Source organism: Rhamphochromis longiceps, linkage group LG7 (genome assembly GCF_057381845.1).
Source record: "Rhamphochromis longiceps isolate RC_006_pf linkage group LG7, R_longiceps_female_GT1.1, whole genome shotgun sequence".
Lineage (NCBI taxonomy): Eukaryota > Metazoa > Chordata > Actinopteri > Cichliformes > Cichlidae > Rhamphochromis > Rhamphochromis longiceps.
In genome coordinates this window covers 62,834,764-62,860,288 of record NC_140563.1, presented here as the reverse complement: position 1 = coordinate 62,860,288, position 25,525 = coordinate 62,834,764, and the positions used below count along the sequence as shown (strand labels likewise).

Below are 25,525 nucleotides of genomic sequence, written 5' to 3'. Positions count from 1 at the left end.
AGCAGTGAAAAGAGCTCATCATGGTGGAACTCAAATACTGAACTACATTTTACTGAGTGTAAGAAAGACTGACTCTCTCTCACGAGACACTTCATTCTTTTCATGAGCATGTTTGTGATTTGATGTCTGATTTTTCGTTTCTCTTCAGGTAAAAAGAGAAGAACACATAAACAGTACATCACTACTGCTGACAAAGGCACGTTTGAATGTTTACTAACTTTAAACACGACGTGTGATTAAAGCTGAGAGGCGCTGAGAAGCAATGAGAAGGCGGGGTGATGGGCTTGTGCAAATCTAGTCTGTAAGCACAGATTGAGCAACAGGGCCGGGTACCTCCTTTGTTTGACACTTTTCCTGAAATGGGTGTGAGGCATTTGGAAATAGTTGTCCAAAAAGGCTAAACATCCACTTCACAGTGTGGATTTGCACTTCACGCACTTCACCTGCATGCGCGCGGTGCCGCTCGCAAGTCGAACTGTTCTTACCCACGTGCGTGTAAACTGGAGGACCGCGCTGCCGCACTGCTATTAGTGCTGATAGTGGAACCTGTTATTGGAGCAGATAGAGAAACACCCGCACCGCCTGCTGCTCTTAACTTGGTGCGTAAACGGTTTACGCTTCAATCACCTTCTTGGCTGCCGCAGGATTGAGGCTTCCAAACAGCGCACAGGGCAAGGTAAAGAGCTGGGGTTTTTTATTTCGTTTTGTGTTTACAAAAAAAAAAAGTCCTGTGAAACTCTTGTCACTTTGACGCATTACAAAGAATATGAGAATTAATGCGATGTTTATTGGAATGAAAAATATAACACCTTGTAATAATCTCAAGGTGTTTTAGGGAAAAGGAAAGACGTGTAACAGTAATGAAGACGTTAAAGTGCGTATCACAAACCAAACCTAATAGGAATAAGCAGTAACACTATTTTTGTTTGTTTTTTGTTTTTGTTTTTGCTATATAACTGTTTTCATAAAGAAAACCGACTTGTCCTTTTAACAGCAGAAACGAACGTTCACTCACTAAGCGCCTTGTAAATCTACTTCTTATTATTATTATTATTATTATTATTGTTGTTGTTGTTGTTGTTTTGTTATTATTATTATTATTATTATTATTGTTGTTGTTGTTGTTGTTGTAGTTATTACTGTTATTATTTTTATTGTTATTATTATTATTATTATTATTATTATCATCATCAACTCTACTATCTTATAACAAATATTAAAATGTAAAGAAACAAAAAGCATTCTGACTGCCACAGATCAAAAACTATTTACTTTTCCTTTTAAAAAGTCCTGCTTGTTTTTCCTCCTCAACATAAATACTTGCCTGAGGTTGTGTCCTGTGCACAGGTCTGGAACATTTTGGGGGATTTTGTAAAAGGTAACGGAAATATTTGTCTCCTTGTGGAGCTGGACTTTTAAGGATTTCCACTGCAGTAGACTCCAAACACCCTTCGTTGAGTGCTATATTTAGACATAGGCTTAAAGGTACTTGAGCTTTAGTTGAGTTTTCAATATGCATGCTAGAGGGTGTAATCTTTTGATGAAGTGAAGATGAGGCAGGGTCTCGCTTAGGTTTTAGGAGTTTTTACCCACAAAATGCTCCTGCTTGGGGGTAGTACTTTCACACAGTTCAGGAACATCTGTTGAGGGACTTGCAGCTCAGTGATACTTATCAACTTATCAGTGATAAGTCTACTGTTTTCTGAAGTAAAGTAATACAACCTGAATTTTTTTCCTAATATCTGTAAAGGCAGTCGGGTAGTTTTTCTTGTAGCATGAGCAGACCAAGACATATTACAACTGATGTACATACAGGTTTTGTTATACACTGCGAACAGGGAATTGGAAATCTGTGCTATTCAAAGCCAGGTTGCTTCATTGTTCAGGGGCCCGGCCATGGAAACACTAAGCAAAATGTTCTGGAGGAACATCTAACCAAGCCACGGAAGAGATGAATATCTGTGAATAAAGAAGAATGTCCCACTGCAGCAACCTGTAAAGAGCAAAGAGCAGTGTCTTACATAACAAGGATGAATTTATTTTTTAAGAATAGTTGATATTGACAGTTTTCACAGTTTACTTATTGGACTATTGCAAGTGGAATGCAGAAATTGCTTCTATAAACTCCATTGCGCTATAAACCAAGGTTTTGTTTTCTTTCCCCATCTTCATTCATCTGCTCATCATGGAATCGTGCAGCCGATCATATTTGTGAGACTTCTGAGAATAGTTGTGGTCGACCATGTTGTGCAGCAACAGGCCAAGTGATTTAGAGCTGAAAACATCAGGACTGTGAGCAGCTCTCAGCTCAACAACCCCTCTCTGTTTGCTGGCTTAGACTCTGCGGCTCCACCCGGACCCCCACCCATTACCCCTGCACCCACCCAGAGCACACACACACACACAAACATACATTCAGACTGGGGCCTGCAGTGGACCATGTCAACCCTTAATCAAAAGGGGGGTGTTATTTCACACACACACACACACACACACACACACACACACACACACACACACACACACACACACACACACACACACACACACACTTTATATGAATTAGTAGTGAGCAGGAAACAGCAACATCTACTGGCTGCTAGCTTGAAAGGGAAAAATCTGCATCAGTATGTCTTGTGTGTGTCTATTTATGTGTATTCACCTTTATATAGCAAATGACAAGCAAGACACATGAGCCAAATTTTCTGAACGTTTTCTCTCTTCAGTAACATTACCTTACCTTATTTATTATTTAACCATGCTCCCAGTTAAATGCTGTAGGTGAGTCTATTGTGGTGTTGAGTGGATGGACGAAATCACAAGGTTGAGATTTTTCTCACTACAAGACTATTTGTGAAATATCTTTCTTGGTAACTTTTTCTCATACTGAAGCTATTTTTTGCTGGTTTTTAGTTTGTTTTTTGTCTGTTTGGAAGCTGACACAGTCTCTAAGGGGATCGGGTTTGGGGGATAACAGGAGGAGAGAAGCTGCAGAGAGGCTTGTAAGACTGCAATTCTGCTTCCTGGTCCCAACTCTGGATAATAACGTTTTTGGGGGGGTTAATAAATTTGGCAAAGTTTCTAGAAATGAGAGCTGCTCCATCCAAAGTGGGATGGATGCTGTCTCTTCTAACAAGACCAGGTTTCCACCAGAAAGTTTCTCAATTATCTATAAAGCCTACATAGTTTTTTCTAGACAACACTCAGACAGACAGCAAGTTAAGGAGAAGATGCAGCCGGTCATTCCAATGGACTGATTCTTATATAGTACTTTTCTTTTTACCTTATTTACCCATTCACAGCACTTTTTTTTCTAAGTCTAAGTGCTTTCTATCTAAAATTCACACCTTACTGAACACATCGGAGAGCAACCCCGTGACCCTGAATTAGATAAGTGGAATAAAATGGATGGACAGTTAACAAGGCAAGGATTAAAAAAGCACTTGAACACTTAGTTACTTTTAGCTCTGATAGTGCCTCCTGTGTTTGGCTAGCAGTGAGTACCCTGTACCCATTTAGATGCTTATGAGGAGTGTATCTAACCCTAACCAAAGCTTGATTTCCCACAGAAAACAAAAGCAGAAACAAAAACAGAGATGGGCAGGATTGTAGGATCATACATTTCTAGCTATTCTCGTTCCTGCAATACAATCAGTGTCACCAACAGTATTACTGTTTTCTCATAGTATTTATATGGAATATTAAAAGGAAAATCTTGTGCTCTGTACTGAGGGCTCTTTGTGGCAGGTATGACGTGGTGTGCTGGTGATGTATAATAAAGAATTCAGTAGACTAGTTTGAACTCACCACGTCAACCATAGGAGGAAAATATATCAGCTGTGCAATAAGGAGACAGACTATTTGTGAATACCTAAGGCTGCATATACAGTAAATACCACACCCATCGAATTGCACCCCACCCACATGCAAACACATAGTAGATTCTAGAGACTGCTAATGTCTGTATGCTTGGCAGGGTTTGCTTTTCCAAAGCAGGTTGCCTCACAGCTTTTAAAAGACGTTCTCCAACAGGGTGTTCCTACTCCACTTTAGAGATGCTGAATATAGAATGTTTTCTGCATCATTTCCCTGTGGAAAGACTACACGAGGAAAAGAAATGCATAAGCATACCCTAGGCTAAGGTTTACACTAAACCTCCAAGTTTCCATTCAGTTTATTTTAAGAATGATTCTCCTATGTAACCTTTACAGAGTTTTAATGTGATCTTTGTGGACTCCTTCATAAGAAAAATAAATATGTTTAGCATTTATGCTTCTGCACTGGTGCTGCAGAGACTGAATGCCTCTCTGTTCGCCAGAAGTTTTAGTGTAAGCCAGGTAACCCTAAATGTTGTCCAGAGCTCTGAACATTTGCAGGCTTGCAGCAGAGATAGCAGCACATTAAAGGAGTCTGTCACTATCTGTACCATGAAGTTATTCACCCAACCACAACAGCCTGATCTGGCCTGTTGCATTGTTACGTTTGTTGAATGCAATCTCATTTATTGAATTCACATTCAACCTACAAATTGATACCTGTCTGAAACCAGTTTTCCCCAGACTCTTTTACAACTTGGGAGATAAAGAAGCTGCTTTTATCACTAGATTTTTGTCTTTTTATAGCTGTAGCTGAAGCTTGCTCTGTAGCTGGTTAAGATACTGACTAAAACTGAATGCTTCAATTGTCCTGCTTAATCTACCGCTCAGAAGGACATGTACAGTGCTGTGAAAAGTATATGCTCCCTTGCTGATTTCTTTCTTTTTTTCTTGTTCACGACCAGTATGGATTGAGAGGAGGAAGACAGGATAAAAGACACGCTGTGGAAAAGAGTTACAGTTTAAAATGATTAACAATTAAATGCAGAGTGGTCTATAAACACATGGAGGAAAGCATCTCCTTTGTACTGGTTTTCAGCATAAGCCAGGTTAACAACTTGTATGTAATGAAAGTATTGTGTTTATCGCTCAGGCTACAAAGTCTCAGGAGCTCTTACATCACCTTCTCACTCAGTCAGAAGTGAGATGTCCATTCAAGCAGAACAAAACTCCGCCTCTTTAATTCATAATGGTTACTTTATTTGTAAGCTTACACTGGGGAAGTGTGGTGGTGTGGTTGCTGTTGCGTCACAGCAAGAAGGCCCTGGGCTTATATCCAGCCTTTCTGTGTGGTGTTTGCATGTTCTTCTCTGTATGAACTCCCTGGCTTCTTCCCACAGTCCATAAACATGCATTGGTGATAGTTGTTTGTCTGTATGTGTTAGCCCTAAGACAAATTAGTGACCTCACCCAGGTGGAGTCTGTCCCTTGTTCTGTGATAGCCTCTAAACTCCCTGTGACCCTGAATTGTATAACTGAAAGAAGATAGAGAGATGTCTGCATTAACCTGTGAACTATTTTCTAGTTATACAGTTGAGTGTTCAAAGAAACTTTCCAAATCTCATGATCACTTATGCATTTCTTACAAGAACAAGTACTGTCACTTTACAATGACATAAATGATTGTTTTGTCTCTTTGTGGTGGTCTTCACATCTCATTGTCTCATTAATGTCATTACCCATGCATTCCTTTGCATGTATCATTGTCCTGAGGTTTTGGTGCTTTTGTTTAAAAAGAAGGCAACAGTCCAGAGATGCTTGGCTCCCACACAAATGTGTACCTTAAAGGAGATAACCCATAACTGAGCAAATGATGTCTTACAAATAAAAAAGAAAATAACACAGACTTTTCTTTCCCTCTAAGTGGCTCATCAGGTCTCTCTTTTAAGGTTTTTACACTAAATTTAGTTTTCTCTCTAAAGGAGGTTTGTTGAGGTTCAAGTTACTCTGTTTTGTGGCTTAGTCATAAATGTAAATAATTTCCATATTCCAAACCTGGAATTTGGAAAGAACATTAAATTAAAAAAAAAACAAAACAGAGTATATGGATATTAATAAAAAGAAAAACAGTTCTGAATACATAAGATAAAATTGCATCACATGTAGTAATGACGTGTGCAAAGGAGACATTTAAGAAGTTTAAAGGATGTTTACCCTTCTTTTCAACCTGATGAGAATATTGTAGCCAGCACGGGTCTTCTAGAATATGTTGAGCAAACCAGCGCGCAGCTGGAGAATGCTTCCACTTAAGTGGTTATTATTGGCACCGCTGTGATTCTAATGTGTGGTACACTGATTTGGTGAGTAAGTGGTTTACTGTTATGTTGTGCTTTCTTGCAGTTTAGCACCAGGTTCATGAACTTGCTAGCTAGCTAGTGTTAGCCTAGTTTTCGTATCCCGATGCTTTCTCTGCATGCTGCTGCTGCCTCTCAGCTTAATAAAAAAGTAACCCCACGGCTTTTAAAACCTTATATAAAACGCTCTCAGTAAAATTTCCTGTTGTTGCTTTGAAATGGAAAAATGAGCTTAGCAACTTCTACATAAGAGTTAAGAAGAATGTGGGGGCCTGTTTTCAATCCACACAAATTGTAAGGCAGCAAAATCAACCCAACACATTAATTCACAAGCCCATGACATAGATGTATTCTAAACTGCATTTACTTTAATGCTTTGTGGCTGCTTTTGAACATCTGTGGCATCTGTTTTTTACTGCAGTTTTACTGCAAGGTGGTTGGTGCTTTTTGTGGTGGTAATCCGAGAAGAGAGCCATCAAGCTGAAGGAGGAGTCCATCCTATTGGGCTTAGTTAGCCATCAGGAGGTGTTCTATAGCTTGCACTGGAGTGGCTCACAGCTGACTGTGAAGTGGCGGGAATGAGAATCAGCACAGATCTGTGGCCGTGGTCCTCCGTGGGAAAAAGGTGCAGTGCCCACTCTGTGTCACGGATGTGTTGCTGCCCCAAGTAGAGGAGTTTAGGTATCTCAGGGTCTTGTTCATTAGTGAGTGGATAGAGGATCGAGAGATTGACAGATGGATTGGGGCTGCAGTCTTGCAGACACTGTACAAATCTGTCGTAGTGAAGAGAAAGCTAAGTGCAAAAGCAAAGATGTCCCTACCCTTACCTATGGTCATAAGCTCTGGGTCCCACATAGCAAAACTGGTATGGTCCAGATCCACACATGGGCCACCACAAGGCCAGTTGCAGACACACTGGTGGTCCTGTGCTGGCCCATGTTTGGATTACCTCTGGGAAACCAGATCTGGGCCACCAAAGGCTCATCATTCTTTGTGGTATGTGGGCCATGTGTAAGTTGTGTGCACCCACAGGCCAGTTGCAGACACACTGCTGGCCCTGTGCTGGCCCAGAACAGTTTCAGCTCTGGCCCCAGATGTCAGCCTAATGTGTACCTTAATCAAGCCATGTAATAACAACATGTGCCAGAACATGATAGCACAAAAGAAACATGATGAAACTTTGTTCAGACAGTGAATGGACTGTTTCTTACATAGCGCTTTTCTACTCTCCTGGATTATTCATAGTGCTCTATACAATATTCACCCAATTTCTCTAAACTGAGTGCTTCCTAACTACAGGGTGGGCCATTTATATGGATACACCGTAATAACATGGGAATGGTTGGTGATATTAAAGTCCTGTTTGTGGCACATTAGTATATGTGAGGGGGCAAACTCCTCAAGATGGGTGGTGACCATGGTGGCCATTTAGAAGTCGGCCATCTTGGATACAACTTTTGTTTTTTCAATAGGAAGAGGGCCATGTGACACATCAAACTTATTGGTAATGTCACAAGAAAAACAATGGTGTGCTTGGTTTCAATGTAACTTTATTCTTTCATGAGTTATTTACAAGTTTCTGACCACTTATAAAATGTGTTCAATGTGCTGCCCATTGTGTTGGATTGTCAATGCAACCCTCTTCTCCCACTCTTCACACACTGATAGCAACACCGCAGGAGAAATGCCAGCACAGGCATCCAGTATCCGTAGTTTCATGTGCTGCACATCTCGTATCTTCACACCATAGACAATTGCCTTCAGATGACCCCAAAGATAAAAGTCTAAGGGGGTCAGATCGGGAGACTTTGGGGGCCATTCAACTGGCCCACGACGACCAATCCACTTTCCAGGAAACTGTTCATCTAGGAATGCTCGGACCTGGCACCCATAATGTGGTGGTGCATCATCTTGCTGGAAAAACTCAGGGAACATGCCAGCTTCAGTGCATAAAGAGGGAAACACATCATCATGTAGCAATTTCAAATATCAAGTGGCCTTGAGGTTTCCATTGATGAAGAATGGACCCACTATCGTTGTCCCCATATACCACACCAAACCATCACTTTTGTTGTTCCAACAGTCTTGGAGGGATCCATCAAATGTGGGTTAGTGTCAGACCAATAGCAGTGTTTTTGTTTGTTAACTTCACCATTCACATAAAAGTTTGCCTCATCACTGAACAAAATCTTCTGCGTGAACTGAGGGTCCTGTTCCAATTTTTGTTTTGCCCATTCTGCAAATTCTGTCCGCCGATCTGGGTCATTCTCGCTGAGATGCTGCAGTAGCTGGAGTTTGTAAGGGTGCCATTTGTGAGTAGCTAATATCCGCCGAAGGGATGTTCGACTAATGCCACTCTCCAGTGACATGCGGCGAGTGCTACACTGTGGGTTCTTGCTGAATGAAGCTAGGACAGCCACTGATGTTTCTTCATTAGTGACAGTTTTCTTGCGTCCACATTTTGGCAAATCCAACACTGAACCAGTTTCACGAAACTTAGCAAGCAGTTTGCTAACTGTAGCATGGAAGATGGGTGGTCTCGTAGGCAATGTTCCCTCTAATTTTTCATGTGTCTGAGCGAACACACAAACTCCCTGAGCGGACACTTGGACCACTGAGAGCAACATTAGACGTGTGCACTGTGGTCACGCCAGCATCAAATCCATCCAAGTTACATGGTTTATTAAAATAATCAAATGAAAGCATTAGACTACTTTTAATTAAGTGTTTAGCCCAATTACAATGAAAATTTAAAAAAAATCTTGTTCATGACCTGCGTAGTATGTTAACACTTTTGGAAGTAAAAATAATTTGAACTCCAATTTTGAAAACACAACTTTCTTTCTTTTTCTTTTTTCTTTTTTTTTAAATAAAGCTCTGACTTGTATTATGAGTATGAGTCTGTGGTCTGGGAGAGAGTCCTGTAACTCTCTGCCTGCAAAATACAGTATATAATGACCAATGTTGGGCAATTAATTATGTAGTTACTTCTTCAAAAAAGTTTTGCAAACAAGTTTTTTGCAGCTGTTTATCTAAAAATGCAGCCAAGGCATTTTTTAAAATAAACATTTCAAACTATTTACAGAACAATCAGCTGTTCTGCATCAAATCTGATGCCACACAATTATGCACTCCAAAACATAATTTCTGTCCACTATGAGATAAAGGGGAACAACAGCCTGATACCTGCAGGCCTGACAACAGGAGATGTATCACTGCTGTAACACCTGTAACATTTGTAACAAACCTTTTGGGTTATAGCACCACTAGGGGGGGAGTCTCCTAGGGGGTGTGTGAGTATAGCGTGGCAGCCATTACATGCTGCTCGTGTTCTGTTCTCAGGATAGACCTCACCATTGTAACGGCCTGGCACCGGCGACTACCGATCCCCGCACATGTATGTACGGACAGTGTAGAGCCGTGGAGACCTGGCTTGTATGGTCTTATGTTGCTGACAAGGAATAAAGGTCTGTTGTTTAATTTAACTGACTGGCTCCGTGTTATCCGGCTAACCTCCACACCACATGCCCGCTGGACCGGCTAGCCGCTCCTTCCTCGCCAGACTGCTGTTACAAAGTGGCACCCTTGTTTACAGGGCCCCTCCAGGTTACTCAGAAGCTTGGGGAGGTCAACTACAGATTAGCCAAGATTGACACTGGTGAAGACGCAGGAGTCTTCCACGTCGTGAACGTTCAGCCATTTTACTCCTGGGACTCCACATCTCCTTCAGGGCACCGGACTTCGGCCCAGGAGAGCCTGGATGAGACTGAAACGGGGGAACAGCCCTCATTCCCGAGTTCAGGGGATATCGAAGCAGGCGGGCACCCCGCCGAGGGCGCCTCTGAGTCGCCACCGGCCGTGGGGGAACACTATCATTTGAGACCCCGCCGGTGCCCCAGAATCACTGAGGGTTGGACTGCTACCAGGTGGACTAACCGTCATCATACGGACAGACTCAATGTTGACTGAGGGTTGGTTTCATACATGTACATGCTGTAATTGTTCTGTTCATAAGGGGTGATTACTTGTTCTGTTCCACTGAGCCCTCGTCATCGTGGCCCGTGAGAGCCTTTGTTTGGTTTTCGGTTGTACTGATTTGTGTGACCGGTTGTGTTGTATGTCTGACTGTTTCCCTTGTCTATGACCATCTCTGGAAGATGGATTGGCAGTAATACTGCATGTTCTGTATTGTTTGCTTCAAGCACTAATTTTGTTTATTGACTGTACCAATGGTGTAAGGGTGTCTAACAATTCCTCCACAACCTGCTTAGTACCTAATGTAACTATGTATAGTGAAGAAGGGTAGCGGGAGGAGGGTCACCTGGGTCCGGCTGAGGACAGCCTGCGAATTGCCGGGGGGGGTGATGTAACAAACCTTTTGGGTTATAGCACCACTAGGGGGGGAGTCTCCTAGGGGGTGTGTGAGTATAGCGTGGCAGCCATTACATGCTGCTCGTGTTCTGTTCTCAGGATAGACCTCACCATTGTAACGGCCTGGCACCGGCGACTACCGATCCCCGCACATGTATGTACGGACAGTGTAGAGCCGTGGAGACCTGGCTTGTATGGTCTTATGTTGCTGACAAGGAATAAAGGTCTGTTGTTTAATTTAACTGACTGGCTCCGTGTTATCCGGCTAACCTCCACACCACATGCCCGCTGGACCGGCTAGCTGCTCCTTCCTCGCCAGACTGCTGTTACACATTCAGCAGTCGCCTCATTGTTCTGACACACACAAGAAAACTACTGACTACACTACACACTAACTACACAAGATTTGCGCTAAACGTCGCAAATCTCTCACATTTCAAAACACCATCGTCACTCCAAAACTTTCCCCTTCCTAAACAACTAAATACCATGTTGCCATATCATTTTTTTGATTGGTCGACATGGTACATTTTTCGACCAACAGGAAAGGCTGGGGTTTTTGGTTTTGGTTTTGCTCACAGGTGGAGAGCGCTTTCGAGGCTTTTCTTATAAAACGCCGTTTTTACCGTTTCTCCCCAAAGTAAATATTGGCTGGATTATGGGATAAGGTGGCATCGTTCTAATCCCATGCGGGAGCCGCCAGTCACTTACTGACTAACACCGCAAAACAGAATTATTAAAGTTTTAATTGCAATTCAGCTTGGATTTTTTTGTGTGCGCAACGCAGATTTTCTGTGCGCAGAGATCATGCAAGCAGTGTGCAATTGCACATATACTAATGTGCCACAAACAGGACTTTAATATCACCAACCATTCCCATTTTATTACGGTGTATCCATATAAATGGCCAACTCTGTACATTCATACACATTCACACTCTTGACATGCAGCCTGGAGGAGCCAGGGATCGAACCACTAACCTTCCGATCAGTTGATAACCCGCTCTACCTCCTGAGCTACAGGAGCCCGGTAGTAGACATAAGTAAACCCTCACTAGGTTGTGGATGAAGTGTACACTCACAAACCTGTCAAACCTGCATTTGAAAAGTTGGCTACCATAGCAGTATAGTATTGCAACATGGCACTTGGGTCCTCTAACTAAAATAGGAAAATAAATAGCACTATCATTGCCAGACCTGGCCCACATATGGTTGACATACACCCTGACATGACACCAGTCAGTCAGAAGTTCCAGCTTATTGCCGGATACAGGCCAGACCTGTTTTCTATGAGCCTTGGCCAGATAAACCAATCCACAATCGGGCCAGATGTGGCATGCCATCATATAAACAGTGCCATCTACGCCAGGCCTGGCCCATATCTGAATGACATACCACTTACCATGCCAGCTGTCAGCCAGCAGTGCCGACTTAACACCAGATCCAGGCCAGACCTGTCTACTATGTGGGGTAGTGATCGAAAGAATAAGATTATGGATACAAGCAGCAGAAATTAGATTTCTCTGAAGGGTGGTTGGCCTTCAGAGAAAGGGCAAGAAGTTCAGTCGTTCACAAGGGGCTCAGAGTACTGTACTGCTACTCTTCCACATTAAAGGGAGCGATTTGAGGTGGTTCAGATGCCCGTCTCCAATCCACATCCACTGCCACAGCAGTTTGTTAGAAATGTTGAAGGTTTAATGAATTCATGGGTCCACTTAAAATAGTGCCACAGTGTTCCAGTGGCGGTTGATTAAAGACTAATTAAACAAGGTTAATGCTGCATTTGATTCAACTCACAGCTCATAATCCAGTCTGTTTGAAAAAGTAGCCTGGAATAGCTCTTAAAGTTGGAGATTCAACTGGAAAACTCCCAGTTTCCATCAGTGCTCTGGTCCTCTGTTAGTCATGGAACACTAAAGGTTCAAGAGATTCCAAACTATGACTGCTGTGACCCCTGTGCTATCATGCCCAAAGGACATATTAGCATATTAGTCAATTATCTTATATGTTAAATGCAGATAAGAAGCAAGTGGACATAGCATCTGAATTTCAGGAACAGGATCATTCACACCCCTTCCAGCCTCAGGCTATGTATATGCCCCTTTCACCAATACCTGCTGTTCTCATTTTGAGCATATCAAACTCAACCAAAACTGAGGGTAAAGGCACATTATGATGTCATACACAATGTCTTTTCAGTGCTAAAGAAGGAATGTACTTATATATCCCAAATGGGTTTAATTCTATTTTTATGGCATAATACTAAACTAGTAAGTTTTGAAACTAAGACTTACCTGTGGGTTCATGAGTAAGGTGGGGAAAAAAATCAATGGATGTCCAACAGCAGGGTAAAGAATCTGCCCTGTCCCTAGCATCCTCTTCATACATAATACTTAGACTAAAGCAATGAACTGAAGCACCAGCAGCATATTTACTCTACTGTGCAGCCAATGTCAAACTCAAGGCAAAAGACAGCGAAATATCTTACTTCTGGGCTCCAACAAAGTGACAAACTGTGTAAAAACTCAGTCCTCCAATCCTCCTTATGCAACTCAACAGCTTCTTTTTAAAAAGGTGCTTTCTTTCTTTCTTTTTGCTAATTAGAATATGAGAGATTTAGCAGATGGTGACTGGACATTCGATTTCTTTAATTACTGTTAAACTAAATTTGGTTGGTTGCTGCTATTAAAAAAATGTTAAAAAATGTTCATAAACAAACAAGGAGTGGAAATTTTGAATATATGCACTTGAAGCAAACCTTTTTGATGACTGCCTCTGTCAGTGCGCCCCAGGGCAGCTGTGGCTACAATGTAGCTTGCCATCACCAAGGTGCGAATGTGTGTGAATGGGTGAATGACTGAATGTAGTATAAAGTTTTTTCTTTGGGGTCCTTAGGGACTAAGTAAAGTGCTATACAAATACAGGCCATTTACCATTTACTTAACTAAGAGAGAGTATTTCTGTTCCTGTGTCTGACAAAATCCTGGAGATCCTGTACTTTGAGTACCTTATGCTAATACACTTAAAAACAAAGTCAAGCATGAACATATCCAACTTAATGCATTATGTAATTTTGTACCATAAACACTGATTTATTAAGTGACTACAGGCAATGCTGAAAATGGTAGGAACCCCATGAATGCACTTGTTTCTGGTACAGTTTGCTTTACCTCAAGATACCGTTAGGAAAACAAATGTATAAAAGTATTATTTTTTGAAAAATGACACGATATCTCTTTTGGCATGTCTTCATCACCAAATGCAGATCATGTGCCTCCATCTCACTGTCCCAGCATCCTCCACTCTCACACCAGCCCTCTGCATGTCTTCCTTCACTATATTCATGGATGTTCTTTTTGGTCTTTCTCTTTTTCTCTTGCCTGGCAGCTCCATGTTCAACATCCTTTGTCTGTTTCATTCTCGAAACCATACTTTACAGCAGGTCACACTACTATTACGTAAGGCTTCCCTTTCTGTCTTGCTGCTATCCTTTTGTGGCAAAACATACATTTTTGATAAGATCTCAAAAGAATTAATCTTTTCCAATTTCAGCTGTGGTTCATTGTTTAGCACTGTTGCCTCACAGCAAGAAGGTCCTGGCTTTAAATGAACTAGGTGGGGGTTGTCCAGCTACTCTGGGTGGGTTCTCTGGCTTCCCCCAACAGTCCAAAGACAAGGATCAGTTTAGTGATTTTAAATAAGTTGTGACCATTAATGGTTGTCTTCCTCTACATATACATATATACATACATATCTCTATTTAGGTATATATCTATATCTCTCTCTGTCTCGATAGAGAGAGAGAGAGAGAGTATGATTGAGCATAACCATCATGCTCTTTGAGTACAAATAGGTTTTGTGTTTACGCTTCATGCAGCTGAACGTGGAGCCCTACATACCACTATGTTTACCCAGGGGATGCTGTACCTTGTAGGAGGAGGCTGTCAGAAATGACTACAGCAAGACAGCTCCTCCTAAAGCAGAACCAACTTTACCCCAAATCAGATTTGCACACGATTACACGTCTGCCTCATCACGAGATATTTTAAATACAGTGAGGGTTTCTACAGACACAAACATGCCTCTTCAGTTCAATTTTATTTATATAGCAGTTGACTCAAGTGTAAGGTACAAACTACAATAAAAAATGGACAAGAAAACGGAACACCCCAATGATCATATGACCCCCTATGAGCATTACTTTGGTGATATTGGCAAGGAAAAACTCCCTTTTAATAGGAAGAAACCTCAAGCAGAACCAGGCTCGGGGAGGGGCGGCCATCTGAGCAACTGGTTGGGGTGAGGGGAGAAAGATCAAAGAGATCTTGCAGTAGATAGCCAGAGATTAGAGGATGCCAATGTTCACATTTTGGACAGAGAAGACAGAATCCCACTAGGATTTAAATACCTGGTGCACTCCACCTTTTGGGTTTAGAACTGAAGAAGCCTCTTGAATAAGAGTTGAAACATCTTCAGAAACTTAAATAAGATTTTCTCTTACAAGGTCTTAAAAGTGAATGTAAATCAGGCATCAAGAATTTGATAAAACATCACAGACCTGCAGTTCAATGTAGAGACATTAAAAACATTCCCTTGCTGTAACATGTCCAGGATTACACAACTGAAAAACATGAATTAAATGGATAAGTAAAAAGACTCAATGAACTTATAACTTGGTAAGTATCCAAGTAGGTAAAAGAAATAGTTCTTCGTACGAGGTGTACTATAAATGCAAATGTTATCAAACTGATCTAAACTTCCACTCTTCAGCTGTATGGAAAAAACACTACTTATTAACTTTTATATTTATTTAATAATGTTAACATTTTGTTCAAATAAAGTCAGCACATGACAGTTGTGGATGATGAGGTGCTGAAGCTCATCACCTAATGGTGCCAGTGAAGATTCAAACTGCATCATTTTTGCTGCTGCAGTCCCCTCAGCTTCTTCCGCCTCCCTCCCTCCCTCCCTCCCTGCTTTAGCTTCTTTTTTTCGCCGTATCTCCCAGTCTTAGTCGCTCTCTGTCTGCTTCTCTATTATCATTTCACACATCACCTGCTCTTCTTGTGTCCTGCAGTGCACATTCTGACTCAAGCATTTTTACCTTTTTTTTAAACGACATACATCTTTCCCAACATACTTCACTTCCTTATCATTGCACCCTCCCCAGTTGTCCCGCCCATAATGACAGGCTGGGAGGGGTATAAAGTAAGTGTGTGTGTGTGTGTGTGTGTGTGTGTGTGTGTGTGTGTGTGTGTGTGTGTGTGTGTGTGTGTGTGTGTGTGTGTGTGTGTGTGTGTGTGTATACGCTGCAGTTTTTCTGCTGACTTCAGGAACTCCACCTGGCAAAGTCGGCCAGCACTCCTAACCATCCTCCAGCACATATATTGCCACACAAGCTGTGAAATATTTTTTACAGGTTATACAAAACCTGTCCTGCCAATATTAAAATGAAATTGTTGGGTTTTTTTCTTCTGTTATATTTTGTATAAGATATATAAGGGTACAACAATAATTTTTCACCCATCATCACCTAAACAAATACCACAGAAACCACCAATATATATATATTTTACATGTAAATACATTACATGTATATTTACATGTAATTTTTTAAGTCAAATTGAGGGCAATGAACAAAATGTGGGAAACTCAAAGGGCTAGTTAGCTGTTAAATCAAGAATTTCTGTTGTGTCAGCTGGTGTCCTCACAAGGATGCAACTACAGCTACGCCAGTGTGTGAGTGTGAATGAAGCTTGAGGTGCAGGGGTGACGCTGCACGGTGACAGTCTCCTTCTAAAGGTGTGGGCTGTCATCAGGACATGCTGCTTTCTCACAGTGCTGAATGACAGAATACTTCCTGCACAGTATGTACTATATGGCTTACACAGAATGTGTATTTGTGTGAACGTCTTCTGTGGGCTGTAGCTTGTAGGGATGCCTGGTTTGTGCATTGAGAAGCTTTATTTTAATGTGCTAAGTCTGACTGTATGTTTAACTGCGTTCAACAACTTAGAAATGGGATTTTGAGATGTGTGTGTTTCTCTTTAGATGTGCTCAGTACCCAGCAGGCAGGCGTCCTGTTAAGCAACTGTAATTACGGAGCTCTCGGGGGAGAAAAAGCACTGCAGATAGAAACACAGGGTCATACAGTTGCATATAGAAGAAGCTTATAAACGGGCTTTCTGTATAGCTTATACATGGAAAACTTTCCTTAGCATCCTCACTGTAGCATAACCCCACCCTCTGTCTGTGTGTCTCTGCAGTGGTCAGAACCTAGCTGGTGAGTGAAGATGATTCCTGTGCTGATCTGGGCTTTGATATCACTGAATGTAGCAGAAAACGACTTAGATGCTCTGTACCCTGACCTGGAGCATTCGAGAACCATTTATGTCACAGGTGAGTACATGTTCACTTGTGTTTCTTTGTGAGAGTGACAATGTCATTCCAGCGTCTGTTTCTGTGTTTCGTTTAGAACACTCACTCTGCAGTGTCCTTTCTTCCCTCAGTTTATCAGCATGTTCTCAGTGATAAGACTGCTATGTAGGGACTTTTAGCTAACTTAGACAGAGCTATCCAGTTTGGCTTTTATCAGCAAATTAAAACACTGTATATCTCTAGTTTTTACATGGTAAAAAAAAAAAACAACAACACATAACAGCTATTTTGTTATGCAAGTCACTTCGGAAATGTATTTATTTATCTATTGTTTGGTTTTCCTTGTTTGTGAGATACGAACAAAACCAAAGCCCTTTTCATTTAGGCTGCGTGATTCAGTGAGAACGATGATATAAATCTTTACCAGCATGACTTCCAATTTCCTTTTTTTTCAATATCACTAGCTACTGTATAATATTTTTAGTAAAATAAAACATGATAAATTAATCTCTATTAGTTATTGTTTAAAGTAAAGTTTAAAGCAGTTTAGCAGCAGCTGAGTCTTTGGCACTGTTTGGATCTATGGCACAGATATTCTTTGCTGTTTGGTTTGAGACCTTGGAGCAGTTTCGTCTTAACTGGACTAGCATTTTTTAACGTTTTGCTTCATTTTGGGGTTTTTTTGTTATTGTTTGTTCATTCATTTATTTACTTTTGTTTTTCTAGTCTAACATGACCATACATAGAGAAGATGGCAGAATGCCAGAACCTCAAAGTTTTCAGCAGGCTTGGATATTCAGCTGCATAGCTGCAGCATTCTCAAATTTGTTATAGTCTGATCTCAGTTAGAGACTAAAATGTAATAGAATTTCCCTCTTTAAAACTGGAGGACAAACATTTTAGAGGGTTCATACCCCACAGATCTGTCTTCTTTCACCTGCACAATTGCTAAGACTAGAAACATCTTGTCAGCTGATCCAAAACATTCGACAGGAGTTCTGGTTGGGACTAGAAAGAAAATCATACTTCTAAAATACTTTGTCTGTCTATTAGCTTCTCTTGACTGCCTCGTTGGTAAATATGGAATCGAATTTAGAACCCTTCTTCTCACATATAAAGTCGTTAATAATCAGTCTGCATTCATTTCTTAAAATCCGTCCCATTGAAGCACTTTGCTCTCTGTTTGGTTGCTGTTTTTCAGAAAATGGCCCCCAACTGTCAGTGGTAGCAGAAAAAACCAAAGTGGTGTCGAGACGAGGGGGAAATGCTACTTTACCATGCACGATTCTAAGGGACCAAACACTGGCACAAAACCGTAAGATGCGGATCAAATGGACCAAGCTGACCTCAGACTATCTAAAAGAGGTTATCATTTATTTGACATGAACTGTCATTAGTAATTTTTTTTTCAAAACATTGTGTGTAGCATTCCAAAGTATCAATATATAATTTATGTAGAAGCATTATAAACTAGTTTTGTTACACATGTCCAATGGTGGCCTTATTATCTTATTATTCATCACTTGCTAAGACATCTTCCCTCCCACTGTCATCAAAGCACTTGCTCATAGAGGGTCGGGGTTTTCTCTGTTGTATTATTGTATTATTGAAGGGTCTAGCTTACAATATAAAGTGCATCGAGGCGACTGTTGTTGTGATTTGGCGCTGTTTAAATAAAATTGAATTGAATTTCTTGTTTATTCTGTTCAAAATGTGCTGGACTATTCTTAAGAAATTCCAAAAACTGAAAGCAGTGGAAAAGTATAACATGAACACTTTTCATCGTGCTCTAGGTGGATGTGTTTGTTGCCATGGATTATCACAAAAGGAGTTATGGCAGATTCCATGGACGTGTCCACCTACAAGGTTCTTCGGCCATGGATGCTTCTCTAGTCATTACAGAAATCACTTTGGAGGATTATGGGAGGTATAAATGTGAAGTAATTGACGGGCTGGAAGATGGAACAGCAGTGGTGTCGCTGGACCTTGAAGGTATAATATTTGGAACTACTTCAAAAATTACTAGAATTTAAATATGGAAAAGGGGGGGGGGGGGTAATGTCAGCTGAAGACAAAAATGCTGGAGCCAGTCAAACACACAAACAGCTGACCAAACACATCCAGTTTATCCTGGCTGCAGGTCATCTCTATAAAGTTAAGGATCTTCTAAATCAAACATCATTATATATTATATACTTTGTATTGTTCCATTATACTTCTGTACTGTGTGGAATTGTGGGGAGCCACCTATAGAACACACACCCATCCAATATATATTCTGCAAAAAAGAACCATCAAATCAACTTTTTATTAAATTAAATATTCTTAAATTTAAAGACTTGGTTGACCTGATAACGGCACAAATAATGTATAAAGTAGGAAACAAATCTTTGAGCCACAACATTCAGAACTTGTTCCAAATAAGACCAAATACCCTTAGAGGAAACCCTATGTAGTAAGGATTCATGTAAAAACAATAAGTTACATGAATGTTGCTGTATCATTGTGTTCTATTGAATCCTTGTCTCATTTTTATATTTTTAGCAAATTTTGGTATTTGAAACAAGCGGGTAGCAACAAATAAGTGTAAATCTATCTTTTCTACTCCTTTTCAAGCGTATTAATTGAGTGGATATAGAGATATTAATGACAACTTTGATGCCTTTGTTTTGTGTATGTGTTTTCTTGTTATTTTAGTTATATTGACATGTTCAAAATAAATTCTATTCTATTCTATTGCATCTCCTTCTCTGCCCTCATTTTCTGTTTTCACCCTGTCTGTGCAGGTGTTGTCTTCCCATACTACCCCCGCTTGGGACGCTACAACCTTAATTTCTACGATGCAGAGCGGGCGTGCCACGATCAGGATGCAATCGTGGCATCTTTTGACCAACTGTATGACACATGGCGTGGAGGGATGGACTGGTGCAATGCTGGCTGGCTGTCTGATGGCACAGTCCAGTATCCCATCAACACCCCCAGAGAACCCTGTGGTGGCAAGAACACAGTGCCAGGCATTCGGAACTATGGGTTGAGAGACAAGGACAAGAACCACTATGATGTTTTCTGCTTTACCTCCCACTACAAAGGTGAGGAACAGCACTAAAACTGTGTTTTTGTAGGTATTGGCGACAAACACATCTGCAATACTGAGGGCAACATGCTCTCTGTGGTTACTGGGTTATGAGTTGATTGAAAACATTTTTACCTGTTTGGCCACCTAAAATTGAAAAAGAAACGAATGTTAATACTATAATACCAACATGTAAGAGTTTCTGAAAGTGTGCTTCTTTTTTATGTGGCTAAAACAGAATCCAGCCCTAACCACAAATGGGATGCTAGTGCCCTGATGGATAGCAGGTCTAAAGAAGTTAATTAACACTTGATATTAACATGTCTTTAAAATGTAGCTAGTGACCTCATATTTATCAAATTGTTGTTGTTGGTTTTTTTGTTGTTTTTGTTTTTTACACACTATTCAATCCAGCTTTAATATGAGTTAGTATGAAGAGCCATGTGAGCTCCAACTGGGATGCTTGCATCTTACTTCCTATAGCAGCACCTAGAATAGATGTGGCTCAGGAGACAGACCATGGTTTCCACCACTGGACTCCTCCCTCTTTGTTCAGGTGTCCCAGGGCACAATACTGAATAGTGTGGAACAGAGGGTAACTTAGAGCTTGTGGGGTTAGGATGTGGTATCCGATTTTTTAGACCACCACTCAGTGTAAGTTTTATGTCACAGCTGCGTACTAAGTACTGGTAATTATCAAAATGATTTTTTATGCTTCCACCAATATTTGAGAGATCTTTATGATAATATTTTTAATCATAAAATACAAATATTCTAGTCCAAATTCTTTTAATGTACAGTTTTACAAAATAGCTGAAAAAAGATAGTAAATCACATCATTATCTTTTGATGAAAATGACAAATTACAGTTATTTTATTATATTCCGGAATGTCTGAATGTTACACATGGTCTCAACAGATTTTGAGGGCTGTGCAATATGACCAAAATCTCTTATCCCGATGTAAGACATTTCTCATCCCGATAATGATATATATCGCATTTTTGGTAAATTCTGTGAATCTTGGGCAACTCGACTTGGGTAAAGTGTTTTCAGCTGGGCGTTGTGTACCTGGAGTGTACCTGTGACCAATGCATGAAACTATATATCTTTAGATTGTTGTAACGGCTGCCATTTACTTTCTATTTATTACATGGCGTGCCGTGTGAAAAAGGCTGTTCTAACGTTTGAGTCTAAGGTTCATTTTTCAGCACCTGACGGCTCTTTTTTGCTTCTCATCTGATCTTCATCATCTCAATATTGCCGTAAACAGTGTATTTTGCAACACCACAAAACAAACGATGGCGTATAATATGAAATGATGGATGTTTTAACTTCGTCAAATTTGTAAAGGCATCAAAGCATGTATATCCTGTCTTGTTGTGGTGACAGGATCATGTTAGGTTGCAGGAATTTGATACATTGATATATTTTCTGTATGTTCTAACCCATTATGTTCATCCTTCTGTTTTCTTGTCACCTCAGGTCGTTTCTACTACCTGATCCAACCCTTTAAGCTGACCTATGATGAGGCAGTCAGGGCATGCCAAAAAGATGGTGCTCAAATTGCCAAGGTTGGCCAGATGTATGCTGCCTGGAAGTTGCTGGGCTATGACCGCTGTGATGCAGGCTGGTTGGAGGATGGCAGTGTCCGTTACCCCATCTCCCACCCGCGCCGGCGCTGCAGTCCCACTGAAGCTGCTGTTAGGTTCAGTGGCTTCCCTGACAAGAAGCATAAGCTGTATGGAGTGTATTGTTTCAAGGGCCACAACTGAGCCACAACACACATCCAGCAAACAATTACATACACTAACATGCATCAACACATACAATAATGAGCATAATAATTGAGAGAAAGAAAACAGAGAAAAAAGCACATTCAAACTGTGATAGTTTTTTTTTTTTAATGGAAACCTTAAGATGTTTTATCCAGACCGATTCATGTTGTGCTTTGTAAACTGGGACCTTATATTCTACAAGGGATAGTTTACGCATATTTAAGGTTTATATTATTTAATCAATGCCCTTCAGAGAGGTGGGCACATTGTTGTGGGGATTAGATAACCTACGGCTACAGACATACTGTCATTTACAAATGGACTAGGCTCGTCAAAGTCTGAAAGTCTGAAACGTAACTAATCCAATCTCTGCTGTTCAATGTTAACAAGGTGCTAAGACAGGTACTTTGTAAATCATCCTACCACCCAGTGTTTTATTTTTTTTTATACAAACGTGATGAACCAAACACTAGTCTCATCACCAAAATGAAAAAGAAATCATTTAACTGTTAGCATTGTTTATGTTTTCTAAGTATGTAGAATGTGATAATCTAGAAATGTATTTCTGTTAATGACTATTTTTTGATATACTGTAGAAATATTTAGAATATAATTTTTATCTTTCTGGTCAAACTATCCAAGTCTATTGGGTTTACATGAAACATACAATAACGGTGGAAAAAACACCACAAAAAATGATTTTGCACTGAATTTACCGAATATGATGCATAGAGGAGAGAAGACAAGGCAAACAGCAGTTTGCTCTTTGCAGCAATACAGAATGCCTGGCATGAAAAAATGCTTTGCAGTGCTAGAGTACGTTTTGTTCTTCAGAGCATGCCTTGACTTCAACAGCAAAATTGCTATTAGAGTATAGCTACTCTTGCTATCTATTTAGCGCCTTATAGACTGCTATTTTTGATACAAATGCCATAGATTCTTCTAGCTTATTACCAGAGCCAGGCTTTGCCCTGCTTGTGACTGATGTTGCTCATTAGCCCAGCAATCCCAGTGCAACCTGAGAGGACAATCAAAAAAATCCTGTTATTCAGTTGTGGGTTTGACCTTCAGCATGTGTTTGTAATATCATAAAAATCTGCTTTCTGCATACAATGTTGCTTGACCTTTAAATCACATTTTTCTACTCCATTCCTCTCCTATGATGGTGCTAGGCTGCTGTTAACTAGAATTGTAGCTAGAATTGGAAAATTTAGATTTAAATCCAGGTTATGCTCAGGTTTATGTTTGATCTATTTTAGTCAACAAAAAAGCAAAACAATAAAAAGAAATAAATATTAGTCATGTCACAAAAGCAAAGATTTAGTTGTTTGTACCACTGAAATTGCAAAGTTCTTTGTGCCAAATACAAAGAAAAAAGCAAAATAGTGACTGTTAGCATGCTAACAGACACACATGGCCAATGACTACTACTCACACTGTGGATTGTCAGCCTAAACAAGACTTGCAAACTCTTTGGACCCAAAAATCTACCCTCTCTTTAACAAGTCATATAGTATTGATGCTTTGTGTGTGTGTGTGTGTTGGGGGGGGGGGGGGGGGGGGGGACGTAATAAAGTCTTAGTTTACGTTGACAAGAAACTCAATTGTGACTAAAAATAATATGCAACTCTTTTGAATAAATTGGGACTAATGCTAGGCTAGGTCAGAGTATTCAGAAAACCTACTAATGGATACCAGGTAAAAGATTAAGGTGCTGAGGTTAACAGAGATAACACTCTGTGACTGACTTACACACTAATGTATATAGAGATGAAGTCTAAGGTCCTGAACTGGCCCCCTAATTGCTGTCTAAGTTCTGCAAGGCACAGCCATGAAGCAGCCGACCAGTTCTTCCTGCAGGAGCCTCTAAAGGTTTCTTCCATTTAAGGGTATAACAGTAAATGTAATGTGTAAGCTCACTGTACACAGCCCAGGATGGAAAAGACTGAAGTTTAGGTAATCTAATTGGAATGGTGCAGAGTTGGCTATACTTGGCTACTCAAGTCACTGCACAATCAGAGTTTTGCTATACTTATCATCAGTGAACTGCTGGACGAAAATAGCCTGTAATGATCACACACTGATGATGTGGAAGATAAAATGCTATAACAGCTATGAAGTAAACACTTACTAAAGATCTGTTTTATTTAATTTACTCCTTTTGTATTAGTGTATTGATTAGAATTATTGCAGAAATTACAGTCAATTAAATGAATAGTTTGACATTTGTGAAAGTGCAAACTGGTACGCTAACACACAGCTGTGTAATAGCTAGATCTCATAATGGGCTATAAAATCAAGATATTTCTTGAAAGTAAACAGTATTATGTGTTAATTGGTAAGATTCTGAGCTACATGTTGACACCAAGCTCACACCAGTGTTTAAATTTAGGACACCCACAAGCTCATTAGCTAGCATAGAAAAATACCTGGAAAATCCTGTAAAATAAATAGAATGAAACTAATATATAAGATATATAATAAGATATGCAAGGCAGTTCTTCAGTGCATCAGTGCGGATTGAAAGCAATTTCACAATTGATGTTACATCATCCATATTTCCTACAGTCAAGTTGTCTCAACCTGCTACTCGTTAAATGAAGAAAATAGTGGGGAAATTTTGCTAATTCGTTGTCCAGTGTTTCAAGTTTAGTGCAGCTCAGCTACCTGTTTACATTTGTTACTTGCCTTACTTAGTATGTTACATTTTTCCTAACCAGATTACCTGTTTCTACCAGTTGCTAGTCTAAATTCTGTGTGTAGCTAAAGTTCAAGTAGTTGTCAGGAATATCACATTTCAGCAAATGTTTTCACATCTCTTTACTAGCCTTTCTTTTATGCTAAATGAAGTTACGTGTCTCCTGCTTATCTACCACTTTGTATCTACTGTACAGATATGACAGTGGTATCACTTTTGTCATATCACAAGAAAGTAAATATCTATGTTTTCACCATTTCAACTGTTCATTTTAAAGCTTCTATTTTGTATTCTATTGTCTTTCTGATATTGTTCTTCGAGAACCACAGCATAGAAAACAATCTTAGGGATTTGCAGACAAAGGGATAATAAAAGAATATATAAACCATGACTCAGCCTCTATCAATGTATACAACCATTACTGAATTAACATAAATACATCATAGCAACGATGAGCGATTCCACTGTAGTTGCAGCGGAAAAGAAAAATCATCAAAGTTAATGTCTGCCCTTTATTTGTTAGGATGTGTATTTGCAGAGCTGTAGTTCTTGGGTAATGCTGTAATGTGTAAATGTTTGCAGAGGGAGGGGTCCTGCTTACATGAAAATGTTTTTCCAGTGGGAACACTGAGGCCATTCATGGTGCTGCATCAGTTAATTTTGTAACTGAAATACAGCATGTTGCCAAAGTAAATGACTGTTTTAAAAGCTGAGTGACGGCATGTTGGTTTTCATGCTGATTCTTTTGTTTGTGCTATTTTCAGGAAAGCTGTCTGTTTAACATTACAAAGAGAGCACAGATTATATATAGACATCCACAATAAACAAAGACAGCAGTACCGGTCAAAGATTTTCAGAATTATACAAAAAGGCCTGTTTCAGGGAACACAAAATGCGTTAACAATTTAAAGTTGTTCTGCAGCAATGGAGGTTGATCAAGCCCTCAAAGCTCGTGCTACTAATTCCTACAGGTGTTCCAACTTTTCTGGATCACTTACAACCCCCTCTGTCTGCATAACAGCAGTGCTGGAACACACTGTGGTACCCTCGTGAACATCAG

At 40.2% G+C, this 25,525-nt stretch overlaps 1 protein-coding gene across 2 annotated transcripts; it reads left to right on the top strand.

The window, feature by feature from the left end:
* The first annotated feature begins 330 nt into the window (after positions 1 to 330).
* hapln1b (hyaluronan and proteoglycan link protein 1b) lies at positions 331 to 24,856 on the top strand. 2 transcript variants are annotated; one of them, XM_085414755.1, is made up of 6 exons: positions 331 to 676; positions 16,806 to 16,938; positions 18,119 to 18,282; positions 18,711 to 18,909; positions 19,704 to 20,006; positions 21,475 to 24,856. In XM_085414755.1, exons 2-6 carry the CDS (start codon positions 16,833 to 16,835, stop codon positions 21,762 to 21,764), a joined length of 1,062 nt encoding a protein of 353 aa, XP_085270881.1. In that variant the 5' UTR covers positions 331 to 676; positions 16,806 to 16,832; the 3' UTR covers positions 21,765 to 24,856. The 2 variants fall into 2 exon arrangements, with proteins under 2 accessions (XP_085270881.1, XP_085270882.1); XM_085414756.1 differs by lacking the exon at positions 331 to 676 and adding an exon at positions 16,382 to 16,406.
* Positions 24,857 to 25,525: the final 669 nt, after the last annotated feature.